This window comes from Dendrobates tinctorius, unplaced genomic scaffold (assembly GCF_039654945.1).
Source record: "Dendrobates tinctorius isolate UK_male_01 unplaced genomic scaffold, ASM3965494v1 ptg000111l, whole genome shotgun sequence".
NCBI lineage: Eukaryota > Metazoa > Chordata > Amphibia > Anura > Dendrobatidae > Dendrobates > Dendrobates tinctorius.
This window is the reverse complement of record NW_027361779.1, coordinates 16398118-16413710: the sequence shown is the minus strand read 5'-3', so window position 1 is coordinate 16413710 and position 15593 is coordinate 16398118. Positions and strand designations below refer to the sequence as shown.

General features: G+C 46.0%; 1 protein-coding gene across 2 annotated transcripts in view; it reads left to right on the top strand.

Annotated features, from left to right (window-relative positions):
• Nucleotides 1-15593, top strand: part of UFL1 (UFM1 specific ligase 1) — a 101978-nt gene that overhangs the window by 33360 nt on the left and 53025 nt on the right. For both annotated transcript variants that reach the window (XM_073589538.1, XM_073589537.1), the window contains exon 11: nt 11036-11153. In XM_073589538.1, coding sequence (XP_073445639.1) covers nt 11036-11153 — 118 coding nt within the window. The remainder of the gene's footprint in view (nt 1-11035; nt 11154-15593) is intronic.

Here is a 15593-nt window from a genome sequence, read left to right as displayed (position 1 = left end):
TAAACCCTAGAGATGGTTGTGCGTGAAAATCCCAGTAGATCAGCAGTTTCTGAAATACTCAGACCAGCCCTTCTGGCAACAACAATCTTGCCACGTTCAAAGGCACTCAAATCACCTTTCTTCCCCATACTGATGCTCGGTTTGAACTGCAGGAGATTGTCTTGACCATGTCTACATGCCTAAATGCACTGAGTTGCCGCCATGTGATTGGCTGATTAGAAATTAAGTCTTAACACACAGTTGGACAGGTGTACCTAATAAAGTGGCCAGTGAGTGTATATATATATATACATACATACATACATACATACATACATACAGTTGTGGCCAAGTATTGACACCCCTGCAATTTTGTCAGATAATACTCAGTTTCTTCCTGAAAATGATTGCAAACACGAATTCTTTGGTATTATTATCTTCATTTAATTTGTCTTAAATGAAAACACAGAAAAAGAATTGTCCTAAAGCCAAATTGGATATAATTCCACACCAAACATAAAAAAGAGGGTGGACAAAAGTATTGGCACTGTTCGAAAAATCATGTGATGCTTCTCTAATTTGTGTAATTAACAGCACCTGTAACTTATCTGTGGCACCTAACAGGTGTTGGCAATAACTAAATCACACTTGCAGCCAGTTGACATGGATTAAAGTTGACTCAACCTCTGTCCTGTGTCCTTGTGTGTACCACATTGAGCATGGAGAAAAGAAAGAAGACCAAAGAACTGTCTGAGGACTTGAGAAACCAAATTGTGAGGAAGCATGGGCAATCTCAAAGCTACAAGTCCATCTCCAAAGACCTGAATGTTCCTGTGTCTACCGTGCGCAGTGTCATCAAGAAGTTTAAAGCCCATGGCACTGTGGCTAACCTCCCTAGATGTGGACGGAAAAGAAAAATTGACAAGAGATTTCAACGCAAGATTGTGCGAATGTTGGATAAAGAACCTCGACTAGCATCCAAACAAGTTCAAGCTGCCCTGCAGTCCTAGGGTACAACAATGTCAACCCGTACTATCCGTCGGCGTCTGAATGAAAAGGGACTGTATGTTAGGAGACCCAGGAAGACCCCACTTCTTACCCCGAGACATAAAAAAGCCAGGCTGGAGTTTGCCAAAACTTACCTGAAAAAGCCTAAAACGTTTTGAAAGAATGTTCTCTGGTCAGATGAGACAAAAGTAGAGCTTTTTGGGCAAAGGCACCAACATAGAGTTTACAGGAGAAAAAAGAGGCATTCAAAGAAAAGAACACAGTCCCTACAGTCAAACATGGCGGAGGTTCCCTGATGTTTTGGGGTTGCTTTGCTGCCTCTGCCTCTGGCACTGGACTGCTTGGCCGTGTGCATGGCATTATGAAGTCTGAAGTCTACCAACAAATTTTGCAGCATAATGTAGGGCCCAGTGTGAGAAAGCTGGGTCTCCCTCAGAGGTCATGGGTGTTCCAGCAGGACAATGACCCAAAACACACTTCAAAAAGCACTAGAAAATGGTTTGAGAGAAAGCACTGGAGACGTCTAAGGTGGCCTGCAATGAGTCCAGACCTGAATCCCATAGAACACCTGTGGAGAGATCTAAAAATGGCAGTTTGGAGAAGGCACCCTTCAAATATCAGGGACCTGGAGCAGTTTGCCAAAGAAGAATGGTCTAAAATTCGAGCAGAGCATTGTAAGAAACTCATTGATGGTTACTGGAAGCGGTTGGTCGCAGTTATTTTGGCTAAAGGTTGTGCAACCAAGTATTAGGCTGAGGGTGCCAATACTTTTGTATGGCCCATTTTTGGAGTTTTGTGTGAAATGATCAATGTTTTGCTTCATTCTCTTTTGTGTTTTTTCACTTAAGACAAATTGAACGAAGATAATAATACCAAAGAATTTGTGTTTGAAATCATTTTCAGGAAGAAACTGAGTATTATCTGACAGAATTGCAGGGGTGTCAATACTTTTGGCGACAACTGTATGTATGTATGTTGCCTTTTTGAACTTTTTACCTAAGTGCACATTCCACTTACAGCAAATGTATTCAGCATGGGAAGTAATATGATGTTTTTTTATTTATTTATTTATTTTTTAGACCATTTACTTCTTACTTTCCCGCTGTTTTCACCGTTTTTTCTTGCAGTCTTTGGACTAGAGCAGATTTCTTCTGATCATGCTATACTCTGATAACTACAGTAATTTTACCGAGCTGTTCACCAATGTGATCATTACATGACCATGACATATAAGCATTTCACTTCACTTTCACTTTACACAAAGTTCATTGGAAAATGTACTAACATTGCGTTATGCATTTTCTATGACGCCATTTATTAATGCTGTGCTTTTGGTTTATTATTAACATCAAAGGAGGTTTCTGACAATGACTTCGGGAGCCTTATTGTTCTATATTGACAATCTATCTACAGTGGATTTAGGAGAGGAAACGTGGATTTTTCCATGTGATTAGTAGGTTGAAGAGCCAAAGCCAGGAATTTAGTATAATTTGCGTTTTTTAATCTACACGTTTCAAAGTACACATAATTTCTTCAGGATATAACCACACCTTGTGGTTTAATCCTGAAGAAGCTCGGTGTACTTCTAAATTATACTAATTCCTGGCTTTGGATCTTTGATCTGCTCATCAGCAGTGCAGAAATATCCACTTTTCCTCTCCAAAATCCATTGTATTGGTTGGATGACCTGTGGATCTGCAGCAGCTGGAGTTTTTATACTTTTTCATTGTTGTGTTGATCACAGCTCCATCAAGCTAGGACAACATATTTAATTTCTCCTTCGTCTCATTGGGGGACACAGGTACTGTGGGTGTATGCTACTGCTATCTGGAGGCTGACACTAGGCAATACAACACAAGGTTAGCTGCTCCCCCGCTGCATACACCCTTGCCCTGATTGCGGGCGGAAACCAGTTTTCTGCTTAGTGTCTTTGGAGGCACATGTCTGGTCTTTTTTCTCCAGACTTTTTTGTTCCATGAAGATTAGACAGGGGCAACGGATCCTATTGAAAGGGTCCGATTTCCCCAAACCATCAACGGGCGAGCACGTGTCGAGAATTGTCTCCACGTATCCTTTCCCGCACCGTGGGACAAATCTGGGCAGGTTCCCAGAATTTTTTATTTTAGTTTGTTTTTTCCTTTTCTTTATTTTTTCTAAGAAGATGAGACATGGGCAATGGATCCTATTGAAAGGGTCCGATTTCCCCAAACCATCAACGGGCGAGCACGTGAGAGTGTCGCCTCCACGTATCCTCTCCCGCGACGTGGGACACGATGCCAGACTTAGCCCTGTCCACCCCTAGGTATTGAAACCATGGGCTTGCACAGAGGCACAAGACTAGTCTGTGCGGCCCCCACTGCTCCATCAACGCTAGACGGAGGTGCTGCAAGGCGGCGGACGGTCCCTCTCCTCGGCTGAAGCTGGACGGAGTTAGGGTGCCTGCACCGTCCTGGATCCCCCAACACACCTCTCCTCCCCGGTATACCTGGTGGAGTCGTCAGAGATCGCAAATCACCGGCCGTGTGTGTGGGGCTCCTGGGCAAAGAGATGCGGACACAGCAGCGGTGTGATGTGAGCGTGCAGCAAATCCTTCCCGGTGCTTCCTCCTGCAGGTAAGCTGGCGCCCGTCGCCACCACCTCCGCCGCCGCCTCCGACCACTCCTGCTGCGGAGCCTGGCGCCTCCGGCAGTCTCGCTGCTGCGGCGTTTACGGCTGCACCGCTGCGGCGTCCTCGGCCGCATCCCGCGGGCGGATGCTGTAAAATTGAGTCCGTGGCTTTGGCTGGAGCTTGGCCGCGGTGGAAGTCCCGCCTCTGTCGGGATGTCACTTCCGGCGGCCCGCCCCTTAAAGCCGGGCAGGCGCCGAATTACTTGAGGCTTCGGGGTGGGATAGGCCGCGGGAGGTAAGGTGGTCGGCCTGCCCCAGAGAGGTGCGCAGGAGCGGTGGCGTGGAGGACGCAGGAGCGGGTAAGGCGCAGCTGAGCTGCAGGTGCACGCTAGACACGCAGGGGGTGCCCTCCTGCCCCCCCCCACCCCATTCCCTCTCTGGGAAAAAAGGAAAAAAAAAAAAAAAAGGAAGAGAAGGAGAAAAAAACGCCTTGCTCATGCAATATGGCCAGGGAGGGTAAAGCGCACACAATTTTTTTTTTTTTTTTTTTTTACGCTGCATTCATCTCCTGTAGAGAAGCTTGGCGGCTGCTAAGCAGCCTGAGCCAGGGCCGGGACCAAAATGGGAGATCTAAGCCCAAACGTGCCCAGGAGCCCCCCTCCGGTAGCTGAGTCCAGAAAGCCAAATCCTCCAGAAGGCTATCACTATGGCGTCGCTTACAAAGGCGATCGACTCTCTTTACGCCCGGAGAAGGGTCCTCCATCTCACGAGAACCCTCGGCCTGCAGGGGCCGCTCTCATGCCAGACAGATGCCAAAGGAACGCACCTACACGAGATCTTTCCGGGTTGCCCGGTGCCTCGGCATCTGGGAGTTCAGCATCACGCTCTCTGTCACCTATGTTCGGGAGCAGGCAGAGTGTGGATTGGGACTCAGACGCTCCGCCGGACGTGGATATCCTGGGCTGTCAGTAGCAATAGACAGCCTCATTGGAGCTGCAAGCAAACCTTGGGGGTGGAGAATGAAGTTACCCTGGCCTTGAGTCATAAAGTAGCCTTTAGACAGGCCAGGCGTCCGCACAGAGTCTTTGGCACTCACCCAGAGTTTGAAGGCATTGGGCAGCGCCACAGAGAACGCCCAGATAGGCGCTTCTCGGGTCAGGAGACTATGGAGGCAAGATATCCATTTGCCCCTGAACTCTGTAAGAAAAAAAAAAGAGATCGACGGAATCACCAGTGGTGGATCCACCAGTATCTCGTCTCGCCTCGAAGTCCATTAAGAATCCCTCTGATAGGCTCATTGAGAGCTTGGCCCGATTAGTGTTTTTGAAGCGTCAGCTTCAGCGCTCGCCCCCTCCTTTGCGCAACAGGGAGAGCCAAGGCCATGATGTAATGGTCTGAGTCAAGTGAATAAGGCTTTGCGAGATAGAGACCTGCCTGCGGAGGTGTTAGAGGTCACAAATCAGATTCCTATGGCCGGAGACTACTTGATCAATGCCTCCTTGGATGCGGCCAATTGTACAGCATCTGCAGCCGCTAGCGCGATAGCCATTAGAAGAGCCCTTTTTTGTTAAGGGCTTGGCGAGAGGATTCTATTTCCAAGAGGTCTCTGACTTCCGTACCCTATCAAGGGCCTGTTTGGGGAAAAATTTGGATCAGCGCATTTCTGACGCGGCAGGAGGAAAGTGCAGCTTCCTTCCACAGCAGAAGATCAGGAAACCTTTTTTCCTAGTTTCCGACATAGTTTCGGGTCTTTCGCAACTCCGGGGGGACGGCGGCAGCCAGTTCGGCCGGTCCAAGTCGCCCCAGCCAGAACAGGGCGCGACATGTCTCATGTAGACCCAATCCAGTGGAGGGTCCGCGCCCGCCAGGTCGAGAGGTGCCAAGAACCCCCACCCAAATGACTCGGGGAGCATTATGGGCGACATCAACAGGGCAGGCCGGCGCCTGCTCTTATTTCGTCATTCTGGGTCGAGTTAGCACACGACTCATGGGGGACGAAACTGGTGTCTATGGGTACGACTTAGTTTATCAAGAACCCCCAAGACGGTTTTTTGTCTGCCCGACTTCCCAAGGTACAGTCCAGGGCAGAGACGTTGCGGGCGGCCGTCAGGTCACTCCAGGACAACAGGTCATTATTCCATACCAGAGCTCGAGAGGGCTCAGAAGTTTTATTCCAGTCTCTTCGCAGTCCCCGAAAAGGACGGGACAGTCAGGACGATTTTGGACCTGAGGCTCCTGAACAAGTTCATCAGGATCACACATTTCAGGATGGAATAGCTTCGTTCGGTTATATCGGGCATGGTGCAGAGAGAATACATAGCCTAAGTCTGTTTTTAGGATGCCTACCTGCATTTTTTCTTTTTCTCCTCTGCATCAAAAGGTTCTTCGGGGCGCCATCAATGGCCAACATTTTTAGTTTGCGGCGCTGCCCTTCGGGCTAGCCACCACCCCTGAGGGTTCACAAAACTAAGGGTAGGCGTGAGGGCCGTCTTACACTCTCGGGGCATGGTCGTCTTGCATACTTAGACGACCTTTTGGTGAAGGGTCCCTCTTTTTGAGCATGCAAGGAGAATGTCAGCATTACGCTAAATACGCTATTCCGCTTAGGATGGTTGGTCAACAGGGAAAGGTCATCCCTTGTCCCAACCCACAGGATTTTCTTCCTAGGAATGATCTTCGATACCTCCCGAGGGTTGGTGAGTCTCCCTCAAGACAGAGCCGTACCGCTCCAGCAGGGAGTCCGGAAGCTCCAGCAGCCAGTTCCTCGCTCCATTCGTTTCGGGATGAGGATGCTGGGGAAGATGGTGGCAGCAAGGGAAGCAATTCCGTTTGCCCAGTTTCCTTCTTCACCCGCTACAGCAGGCTCTCTTGTTAGATTGGGATAAGAATCCATTCGCCCTCAATCAGCGGTGCCAGCTATCCTCTCAGATCAGACAGTCACTGGAGTGGTGGACGGTCAGATCTTCGCTTCTTCAGGGTAAACCTTTTCCCCCAGAGCACTGGCTAGTGGTCACGACAGATGCCAGCCTCCTGGGCCTGGGGAGCAGTGTTTCATCACCACACGACTCAGGGCCAATGGTCGCGACAGGAGGCACGCCTCCAGGTCAACTTGTTGGAGATGCGTATAGTCCGGCAGACACTGCAGTATTTTCGGCACTTCCTAGCCGAACAACCCATTCGGATCCAGTCAGTCAATGCCACGGCAGTGGCTTACGTAAATCATCAAGGGGGCACGCGCAGCAGGACAACCATGCGTGAGACGGGACACGTCCGGCAGTGAGCCGAGAACATCCAGCGGTATTTTCGGCGGGCCACATCCCAGGGGTAGAGAATTGGGCAGTCTACTTCCTCAGCCGACAGGAGGTCGTGGCTGGGGAGGGGTCCCTGCACCCCGAGGTTGTTCAGCATATTTGCAACGATGGAGGACACCAGATGTAGATCTGATGGCGTCCAAAATGAACGCCAAGGTGCCCGTGTTCGTTGCTCGGGCACGGGTCCCACGAGTGTTCGGGGTGGAGGCGTTGGTTCTACCAGGGGACCAGTTTCGCCTTTACATACCTGTTTCCTCCGTTGCCATCGCTTCCAGGAGTTATCAGAAAGATCAAGGTGGAAAGGGTACCAGTAGAGCTGCTGGCACCAGATGGGCCCTGACGGGCATGCTATGCAGATCTGATACAGCGGCTCACCGACATCCAGTGGCGATTGCCGCAGCGTGCGGATCGGCTGTCCCAAGGACCGATCTGCCACCCGAACTCGGGGGCCCTGTGTTACACGGCATGGCCGTTGAATCTTGGATTCTAGCTCAAGCGGGGTTTTCACCACGAGGTGGGCCATACAATGGTTAGCGCCAGGAAGCATACCTCGGCTAGAGTCTATCGTTACTCCTGAAAGTTGTTCTTTACTTGGGGTCGAGAGCATGGTCTTTCGCCCCGGACATTCTCTATTCCCGACATCTTGTCCTCTCTCCAGTCGGGCCTAGACTCAGGATTAGCCCGAGCTCTCTTAGGAGTCGGATATCGGCATTGTCCTTCCTATCCTAGTGTAGAATGGCTACTAATATGCAGGTAAAGGCTTTCATCCAGGGAGTCTCTCGTCTAGTACCTCCCTATAAGGCGCCACTGGGCACCAGGGATCTTATCCTGGTCCTGAGTGTTCTGCAGGAAGCTCCCTTTGAGCCGCTACAGGTCTTTCCTTTACCATTTCGTTCGTGGAAGGGGGTGTTTTTGGTAGCCGTCACCTCAGTTAGGCGATTGTCGGAGTTGGCGGCGCTGTCGTGCAGAGCACCGTTCCTCGCTTTCCGCAAGATAAGGTGGTGCTTAGGTTAGCTCCCCCCTTTTCTTCCAAAGGGGTGTCCTCATTCCACATCAAGGAGGATATTGTCTTGCCCTCGTCCTGTCCGGTATCAGTGCATCGCGTGGAAGAAGCTCTGCACACGTTAGACCTGGTAAGAGCTCTCCGGAGGTACGTGTCAAGGACGGCACCCTTGCGCCAGACGGATGCGCCGTTCGTGCTCCCTGAAGGGCGCAGGAAGGGACTCGCTGCCTCAAAAATCGACCATAGCCAGAGGGATCCGTTTAACTATTCAAGAGGCCTATCGCATCAGAGGGGCACTGGTTCCATCAGGGATCAAAGCGCATTTTACTCAAGCAGTGGGAGCCTCTTGGGCGCTTCGGCATCAGGCTTAGGCGGAGCAGGTATGCAAAGCAGCAACCTAGTCCAGCCTGTACACGTTTACTAAATATTACATTGTCCATACTCAGGCTTCGGCGGATGCGAGCCTGGGTAGAAGGATTCTCCAAGCAGCGGTAGCGCACCTTTAAACAAGGGATGCATGGAGCTTGGATAGGTGAGTCAATCTCCCACCCAGGGACTGCTTTAGGACGTCCCACAGTACCTGTGTCCCCCAATGAGACGAAGGAGAAACATGGATTTTTGTGAGTACTCACCGTAAAATCCTTTTCTCCGAGACGCTCATTGGGGGTCACAGCACCCACCCTGTTAGCCTGTTGGCTCTTGTTTCATTTGATTAATGTGCATGTTGTTGTGAATGTCAGGGTGGTCCTTTGCCAGACATATTGTTTACATATTGTACCTGTGTCCCCCAATGAGCGTCTCGGAGAAAAAGATTTTACGGTGAGTACTCACAAAAATCCATGTTTCTGTTTTATTCTGGGCAAGACCCTATTGCACTTATTTGCTCCCCAGCTCCTGTATATACTCTGACTACAGAACGTACCCAGCTTTATATAGCAAAAAATGGAAACAAATATTTCTAACTGATTTAAAACTTCCCTGGTCATCGAGGGAAGTGGAGGTGTTAATGTCACTTACTCGGGTAGTCTAGGGTTTTTAGTATTGAAGTTACAGCCCTATGTACTGGTTATACTCTTGCACAGCATTAAAGCGTTTCTTTTCTATGTGATAGGGGCTTAGCTATTGCAGTAGCTAAATTAGATGTAATCTACCACTGTTGTTTTGGTTGATAAAGATTTCACAAGGATTAAAGAACAAGGCAGATGCCAGATCATATAGTGCAGTTTGCAAAAAGGCTGAGCAATATGTTTGTCAACCTCAGCGTTTTGGTGCAGTTTGCTTGCAATATTCATTATAGGTGGTAGGCCCATTCTATTCTTTCTACCTAGACATGAGTAAAGAAAAAAAATCATATTTGTATATAAAAGTATTTACGCTCCACATCAAAATTAGCCTATTCTGCAAACAATTTTAATACAGGCACCACACGTATATTAATGCAACACACAAGGGACATCTGCAATCTTTTAATCACTAAAGGATAATTAGCACTGTTGATAAAGGGGTTGTTCCACAAACAAAGTACATTTTAATTGTTTGATCTTGAAATATTAATAAGTTCCACAATTGGTTATGTTTAAAAAAAAAAAAAAAAAAAATGTTCCTGTGCTGAGATAATTAAGTAAATATATTTCTGCTATGTACTGTGTTATATGCTGTGCCTGAACATCTGGGGCTGCTGCAGTTCATGGTCGCACATATCCAGCTCCTGGCCAGGGGAGAAAGCATAAGTGAATATACTGGTGACACAGCACGCACTCTCCGTTGTTTGTTTTGTATGGGTGGAACATATTTCCCTGTCTGTTTTATCACAGGAGCTAGTTCTTCTGCCTTGTCACCAGTGTCCTGAGCTCATCATCAATCGAAGTAAATGACGTAAAAGATAACGGGGCTGCTGGAGCTCATACGTCACTGACTTGATTTATGATGTGCTCACAGGTGAGATGGTAGAAACACTCGCTCCTGTGATGAAACTAACAGGCAAGGAAATCTCTTCCCTCACACACACAATCAGTTGAAGATTCCTGCTATGTTATCTGGTATCACCAAGTACATAACGGCTGAAATTATAAAATAAGCATGCTATATATTCCACCCAGAAAATGCTAAAAAAAGACATACAAAGCCAGAAGTGCAGTTTTATAATTTCAATAAAGAGCCATCAAAAACTCTCATGATCCCCAAAATGGTACCAATATACTCTACAGTTCATCAAAAAATATGCCTTCATAGAGCTCTATCAGTGAAAGAATTATTATTTATTTATATAGCACCATTGATTCCATGGTGCTGTACATCAGAAGGGGTTACATACAAATTACAGATATCACTTACAGCAAACTAACAATCACAGACTGATACAGAGTGGAGAGAGGACCCTGCCCTTTCAGGCTTACATGCTACAGGATGGTGGGGAAGGAGACAGTAGGTTGGGGGGTTGCAGCAGTTCCGGTGTTGGTTGAGGTGATATCTCCGGCAGTGGTGATATATGTGAATAAGTCACATATACCACAGAATTGTAGGTACTAATGAAAACTACAAATCGTCCTGCAAAACATAAGCCCTCCTACAGCTCCGAGGTTATGCCTCTAAGAATGTATAAAAACAAAAATATTTTTGTGTTTTATAATACAAGAATGATGACGCTTCTCAGACCTACCAAACAATTAACCTTAGAAATAAAAAAATAACTACCAGGGTTCTTGCAGCATCACACTGAAGAGTTTGGTAATTTTACATTCAAAACATAGTCTGAGGCTGGCACTATTGGAGGCGTTTATAATATAGAATTTAGAAATACGGGAATGTTAGAATACATCTTCTATGGATTGGAAAAGTTAAAGATACACTTACCCTGCAAGATTCTTCAAGAGAGCCCATCAGGTGCCCAGTGAATTTGGCTGCAGTGTTTTCCCAGAAGTTGACAACTTTTCTCTTTAAAGCACCTTTTGACCTAAATATGGTGCGATGTGTAGGAGGGATCCTTGCATCTAAATATGGGTGACATAGAGTAATTGTATTATGAGTAACAAATGGGTCTCCAGCAATCTGAGCACTGAATATAGGAGCAAAGTACAACCTGAGAATGTAATGGTCATTTGTAGTGTACCTGTTTTTCTTTTTCCAGGAGATGAAGCAAAGCCCTGTATTTCTAGTGACAGAAGAAGACCTTAAGCAAGCCTCGCTATTAGAAAATGCAGTAGGCAAGAAGGAGAAAAAGGATGAGAGGCGGAAGAAAGCCACAGGTTACCATGTTGTTACTGAAGTGTAACATTGTCTGGTTCCTCTCTATAGTTTAGTAATGTGATGTATTCCATGACAGCAGTCCCATGTGTGAGACCGGGATGTTATACACGTTTTATTATACTCATGGAGGTGGTCGGTCCGGTCCGATGGGTGTTGCCGTCCCGTCCGGCGCCTCCCTTCTTCATGAGATGACGTCCTCTTCTCCCATCCTGTAATGGCTCCGGCGCAAGCGCGCTGCTCTGCCCTGTTGAGGGCAGAGCAGAGTCCTGCAGTGTGCAGTCGCCGGGAGAGGTCTGGCGCCTGCACACTGCATAATTCTGTTCTGCCCTCAACAGGGCAGAGCAATGCGCCTGCACCGGAGCCATTTCAGGACGGGAGAAGAGGACGTCAGCGCATGAAGAAGGGAGGCGTCGGACCGGACCGCAACACCCACCGGACCACCCACCTCGGTGAGTATAATATAACTTTTTTCTTATCTTTCAGGTTACGTCGGGGGCTTATCTATAGCATTACAGAATGCTGTAGATAAGCCCCTGATGTCTATGCCAGCAGCTAATAGGGCAAAAAAAGGGTGACAGATTCCCTTTAAAGGTGCCAGCCACCTCTGCAGTGGATCTGGTCTTCAGCCTCTTTATAATCCAGGCTTTGGTCGCAGGGTGGATTTTTGGCATGTTGTCAGAGCTCAAGTGAAGGTCTGGGGTGCTGGGTTTCTTTTTATACACACCCACTAATTAACCGATCATTTACTGAGCACAGGTGAGGATGTAAACTAGGATTGGGTGCATTATATGATCAAGTGACAAAACTTTTGTCTTGCCAAAATCTGACCATTCTGTGTCCATTAAATGATCAATATTTCTGCATTGATGCCAATTTATTTTCTTAACCTAAACTGCATTTTGGAGGGTTTCAGCTTTCAAAAGAATAATTATACAACCAATGGACGAATTTAACGTCAGGTTACAAGCTTTTATTTACATAACATGGATAAGCGACATAACTTCTGTCAGGGAGTGTAGAGAGTGTCAAAGTTCTGTAAAGGTCATGGAATGATATTATTTTTGAGCTCCTCTGTGTAACCCGGTTATAGATAAATGTGATGTAGCTAAAATGTTCTGGATGAAATAATTGAAATGTGGCAGCTTAAAAGTGTGTTCTATGCTGACACTTCACAGGAGCTTTGCAGGTGAAGCTTCAGTATCTGATGGTAGCCCATGCAGCTGCCTCGCACCATGAATCCTAAACCTTAGACCTCAAAGACAAGTGCTTCGAGAGCTAGGCTATAGAACATTTTGAACACGTGGATTGAAAATGATGAGAAAAATTTAGAGGGAACGACCAGTGTCAAACAATTGTACATTCCCACGGACTATATCAGCTGTGGAATTTCCACAGCTTAACATATGCAGTAAAATTGCAAAAAAGTATGCAAAGATACCTGGTGATGTACACAGCACACACGTTGCGGATTCTACTGCGGATCTGCAGCGGTTTAGTTTCTGCTGCGGTGTACAGTTCCATTTAAGTCAATGAAAACTGAAAACCGCAGTGCACACGGTGCAGAATTTTCAGCGCAGATTTGCTGCGGGTTTTAAAACCGCAGGCTGTCACTTCTTTGTGCGGATTCCGCAGCGGTTTGGCACCTGCTCCGTGATCAGGTGTCAAACCGCAGGGGAAAACCGCAGGCTAATTCTCAGGTAAAACCGCAGGTCTTTTGACCTGCGGATTTAGGCAAATCCGCAGCAGATTCCGCAACATGTGCACACTTGATAAGTCTGCAGTGTAATTGCAATGCTAAATTTCTCCACAACGTGTGAATGAGATCTTGCTAAATTTAATTTATAATACTGCTAATGTAGCACACAGTAGATTTTCCATCCAGAACATACTTGGCTTATATGCCCTGTGCGAACATACTCTAACAATTCTACCTGTTTACAGGGTTTGGGATTTTCCACTTACACCTTAGAGTGCACTGCTCAGATGACTATAAATTACAGACCCCTGTTTCAGTAGTTTAGACATGGAGGGCTATTAACTGTTTTGTTTGTAAAAAAAAAAAAAACAACAGTTAAATCCCATTTCTTTATAAACAATAACTTTATTAGGTTACATTTTAAAAAGTATAACTTTGTTTCCCATTTTTACATCCTGGTTCAATAGAGGTGATCAAGAATTCACTACATCTTCAATCGAAGTCAGTTACTGCTACTAACACCATAGTCTTTCATTGAAATGAATTGATAGGGGGTGGAGATAGAAGCAGTGTGAGTGACATCAATGCTGCCCCCTGATGACTGTTTGTCTGAGGGAAGTTATAGACTTGCTGTGACTTGCCTTGCTTTTACCACTGCCATCAACAAATCATCATCAGGGGGCGGCACTGATGTCACTTCTAACTCTGCCCCCTGATCACGATGCATTTTAGGGAAAGAGATTGCGGTGTTAGAAGTAGTATCTTGAACGGCGGTAGTGACAGAACATGTCTTGACTTCTCAAGCACCTCTACGGAGCAGACTGTCATCAGTGGACAGCGGTGACAGTAGCTGTGGTAAGTAACTGCAGTGCTGCCCACTAATCACGTCCTGATTCAGGAGGGATGATGGACGCTGCAGAGCAGTGAGTGCAGCTCCAGCCTCCTGAGATGTCCACTTGGAAATGGCAAGGTAGGGAAAAGTGTTGGCAATTTAATAATAAAGCTAATTGGTATTGAACCACCCCTTTGTAATAGTTTCTTTTTTATCAATTAACAAAATGCAAAGTGAATGAACAACCTAGAAATCTAAATTAGATGAATATTTATTGTGATCAGCATTTGTCTTCAGCACAGCATCAAAGCATCAATTCCTCTTGGTACACTTGCAAACAGTTATTGAAGGATCTTGGCAGTAAGGTTGTCCCAAACATCTTGGAGAAATAACCATTCGGTAAATGTAGCCTTCTGCAAATTTTTTCTGTCACTTGATGTAATCACTGATAGATTGATGAGGTTGAGATTATGGCTCTTTGAGGGCCATATCATCACTTCCAGGATTTCAAGTTCTTCTTTACGCTAAACGTAGTTCTTAACCCCTTCATGACCGGGCTATTTTCGGTATTTTCATTATTTCCTCCCCTTCTTCTAGGAGACATACCTTTTTTTTTTATTTTATCAACCACATAGCTGTAAGAGGGCATTTTGCGGGATGATTTGTACTTTTGAATGACACCATTCATTTTTTAATGTCATGCACTGGAAATAGGAAAAAAAAATCTAAGGGCATCGAAATTGCAAAAAATGTACAATTATATAATTTTTTTTTTTTTTAATTAATTTACCTTGCTCGCTATATGGTAAAACTGACCTGGCAATATGTTTCTCCAGGTCAGTACAAGTACTCAGAGACTAAGATTTGTTGTTGGTACCAGTTCTCAGCTGATAGCACTGGTGGACATATTCGTATCTCGGAGGGAAGTAAACCTGATGTGTCTTTCATTTGCTGCACTAAGTTTCCTTGGCCAACCACTATGTCAACAGTCCCCAACTTTGCCCATTTGTTGGTGTCCTCAATGCCTTAAGGAGGCATCTGGCTTTAAATTCATTCTGCAGTAGGCCAATTACTCCAAACATACAGTCAATCTTCAGCATAAAGAAGAACAAGGAGTCATAAAATTGATGATAGTTCTAAAGTAAGGCCTGCACTCAACATTATCTAATGGAGAGACAACTGGATTTGCTCATGGCTACATCCACAGAAGATCTGTGGTTCTCCAAGATGTCTGGAACAACCTCCATGCTGAGTTTCTTCAAAAACTGTCTACGGCTATGTGCACACGGTGCAGTTTCTACTGTGGATTTGCCGCAGTGGATCTGCAGCAGAACTGCAGGTGATGTACAGTACCATTATAGCCTATGTAAAAAAAAAAAACGCTGTGCACATGCTGCGGATTTTTCCGCGTGGTTTTTGTGCGGAAAAAAAAAAGCAGCATGTCACTTCTTTTGTGCGGTTTTACTGCAGTTTTCCACCTGCTCCATTCTACAAATCCGCAGGTGGAAAACCGCAGTGGAAAACAAGCACAAAAATGGCAGTAAAACCACAAAAAAAAGGAAGAAATCCGCAGTAAAAATGCAGGTCATTTGACCTGCGGATTTAGTAAAATCTGCGCGGGAGGATCCGCACCGTGTGCACATAGTCTACAAGTGTACCAAGAGGCATTCATGATGTTTTGAAGGCAAAGGTTGATCACACCAAATATTGATTTTAGATTTTGCTCTTGTTCACTCACTTTACATGTTAATTGATAGAAATAAACTATTGACACTTCTATTCTTTAAAGCTTCTTACTTTGCAGCATTTTTTCCATATGTGCCTAAATCGCTTGTACAGTGCTGTATCTTAGTGATTATAGTGTGCCTCTGTATTCTTTGTTCTATATACATTTATTTGTATATACGGAAT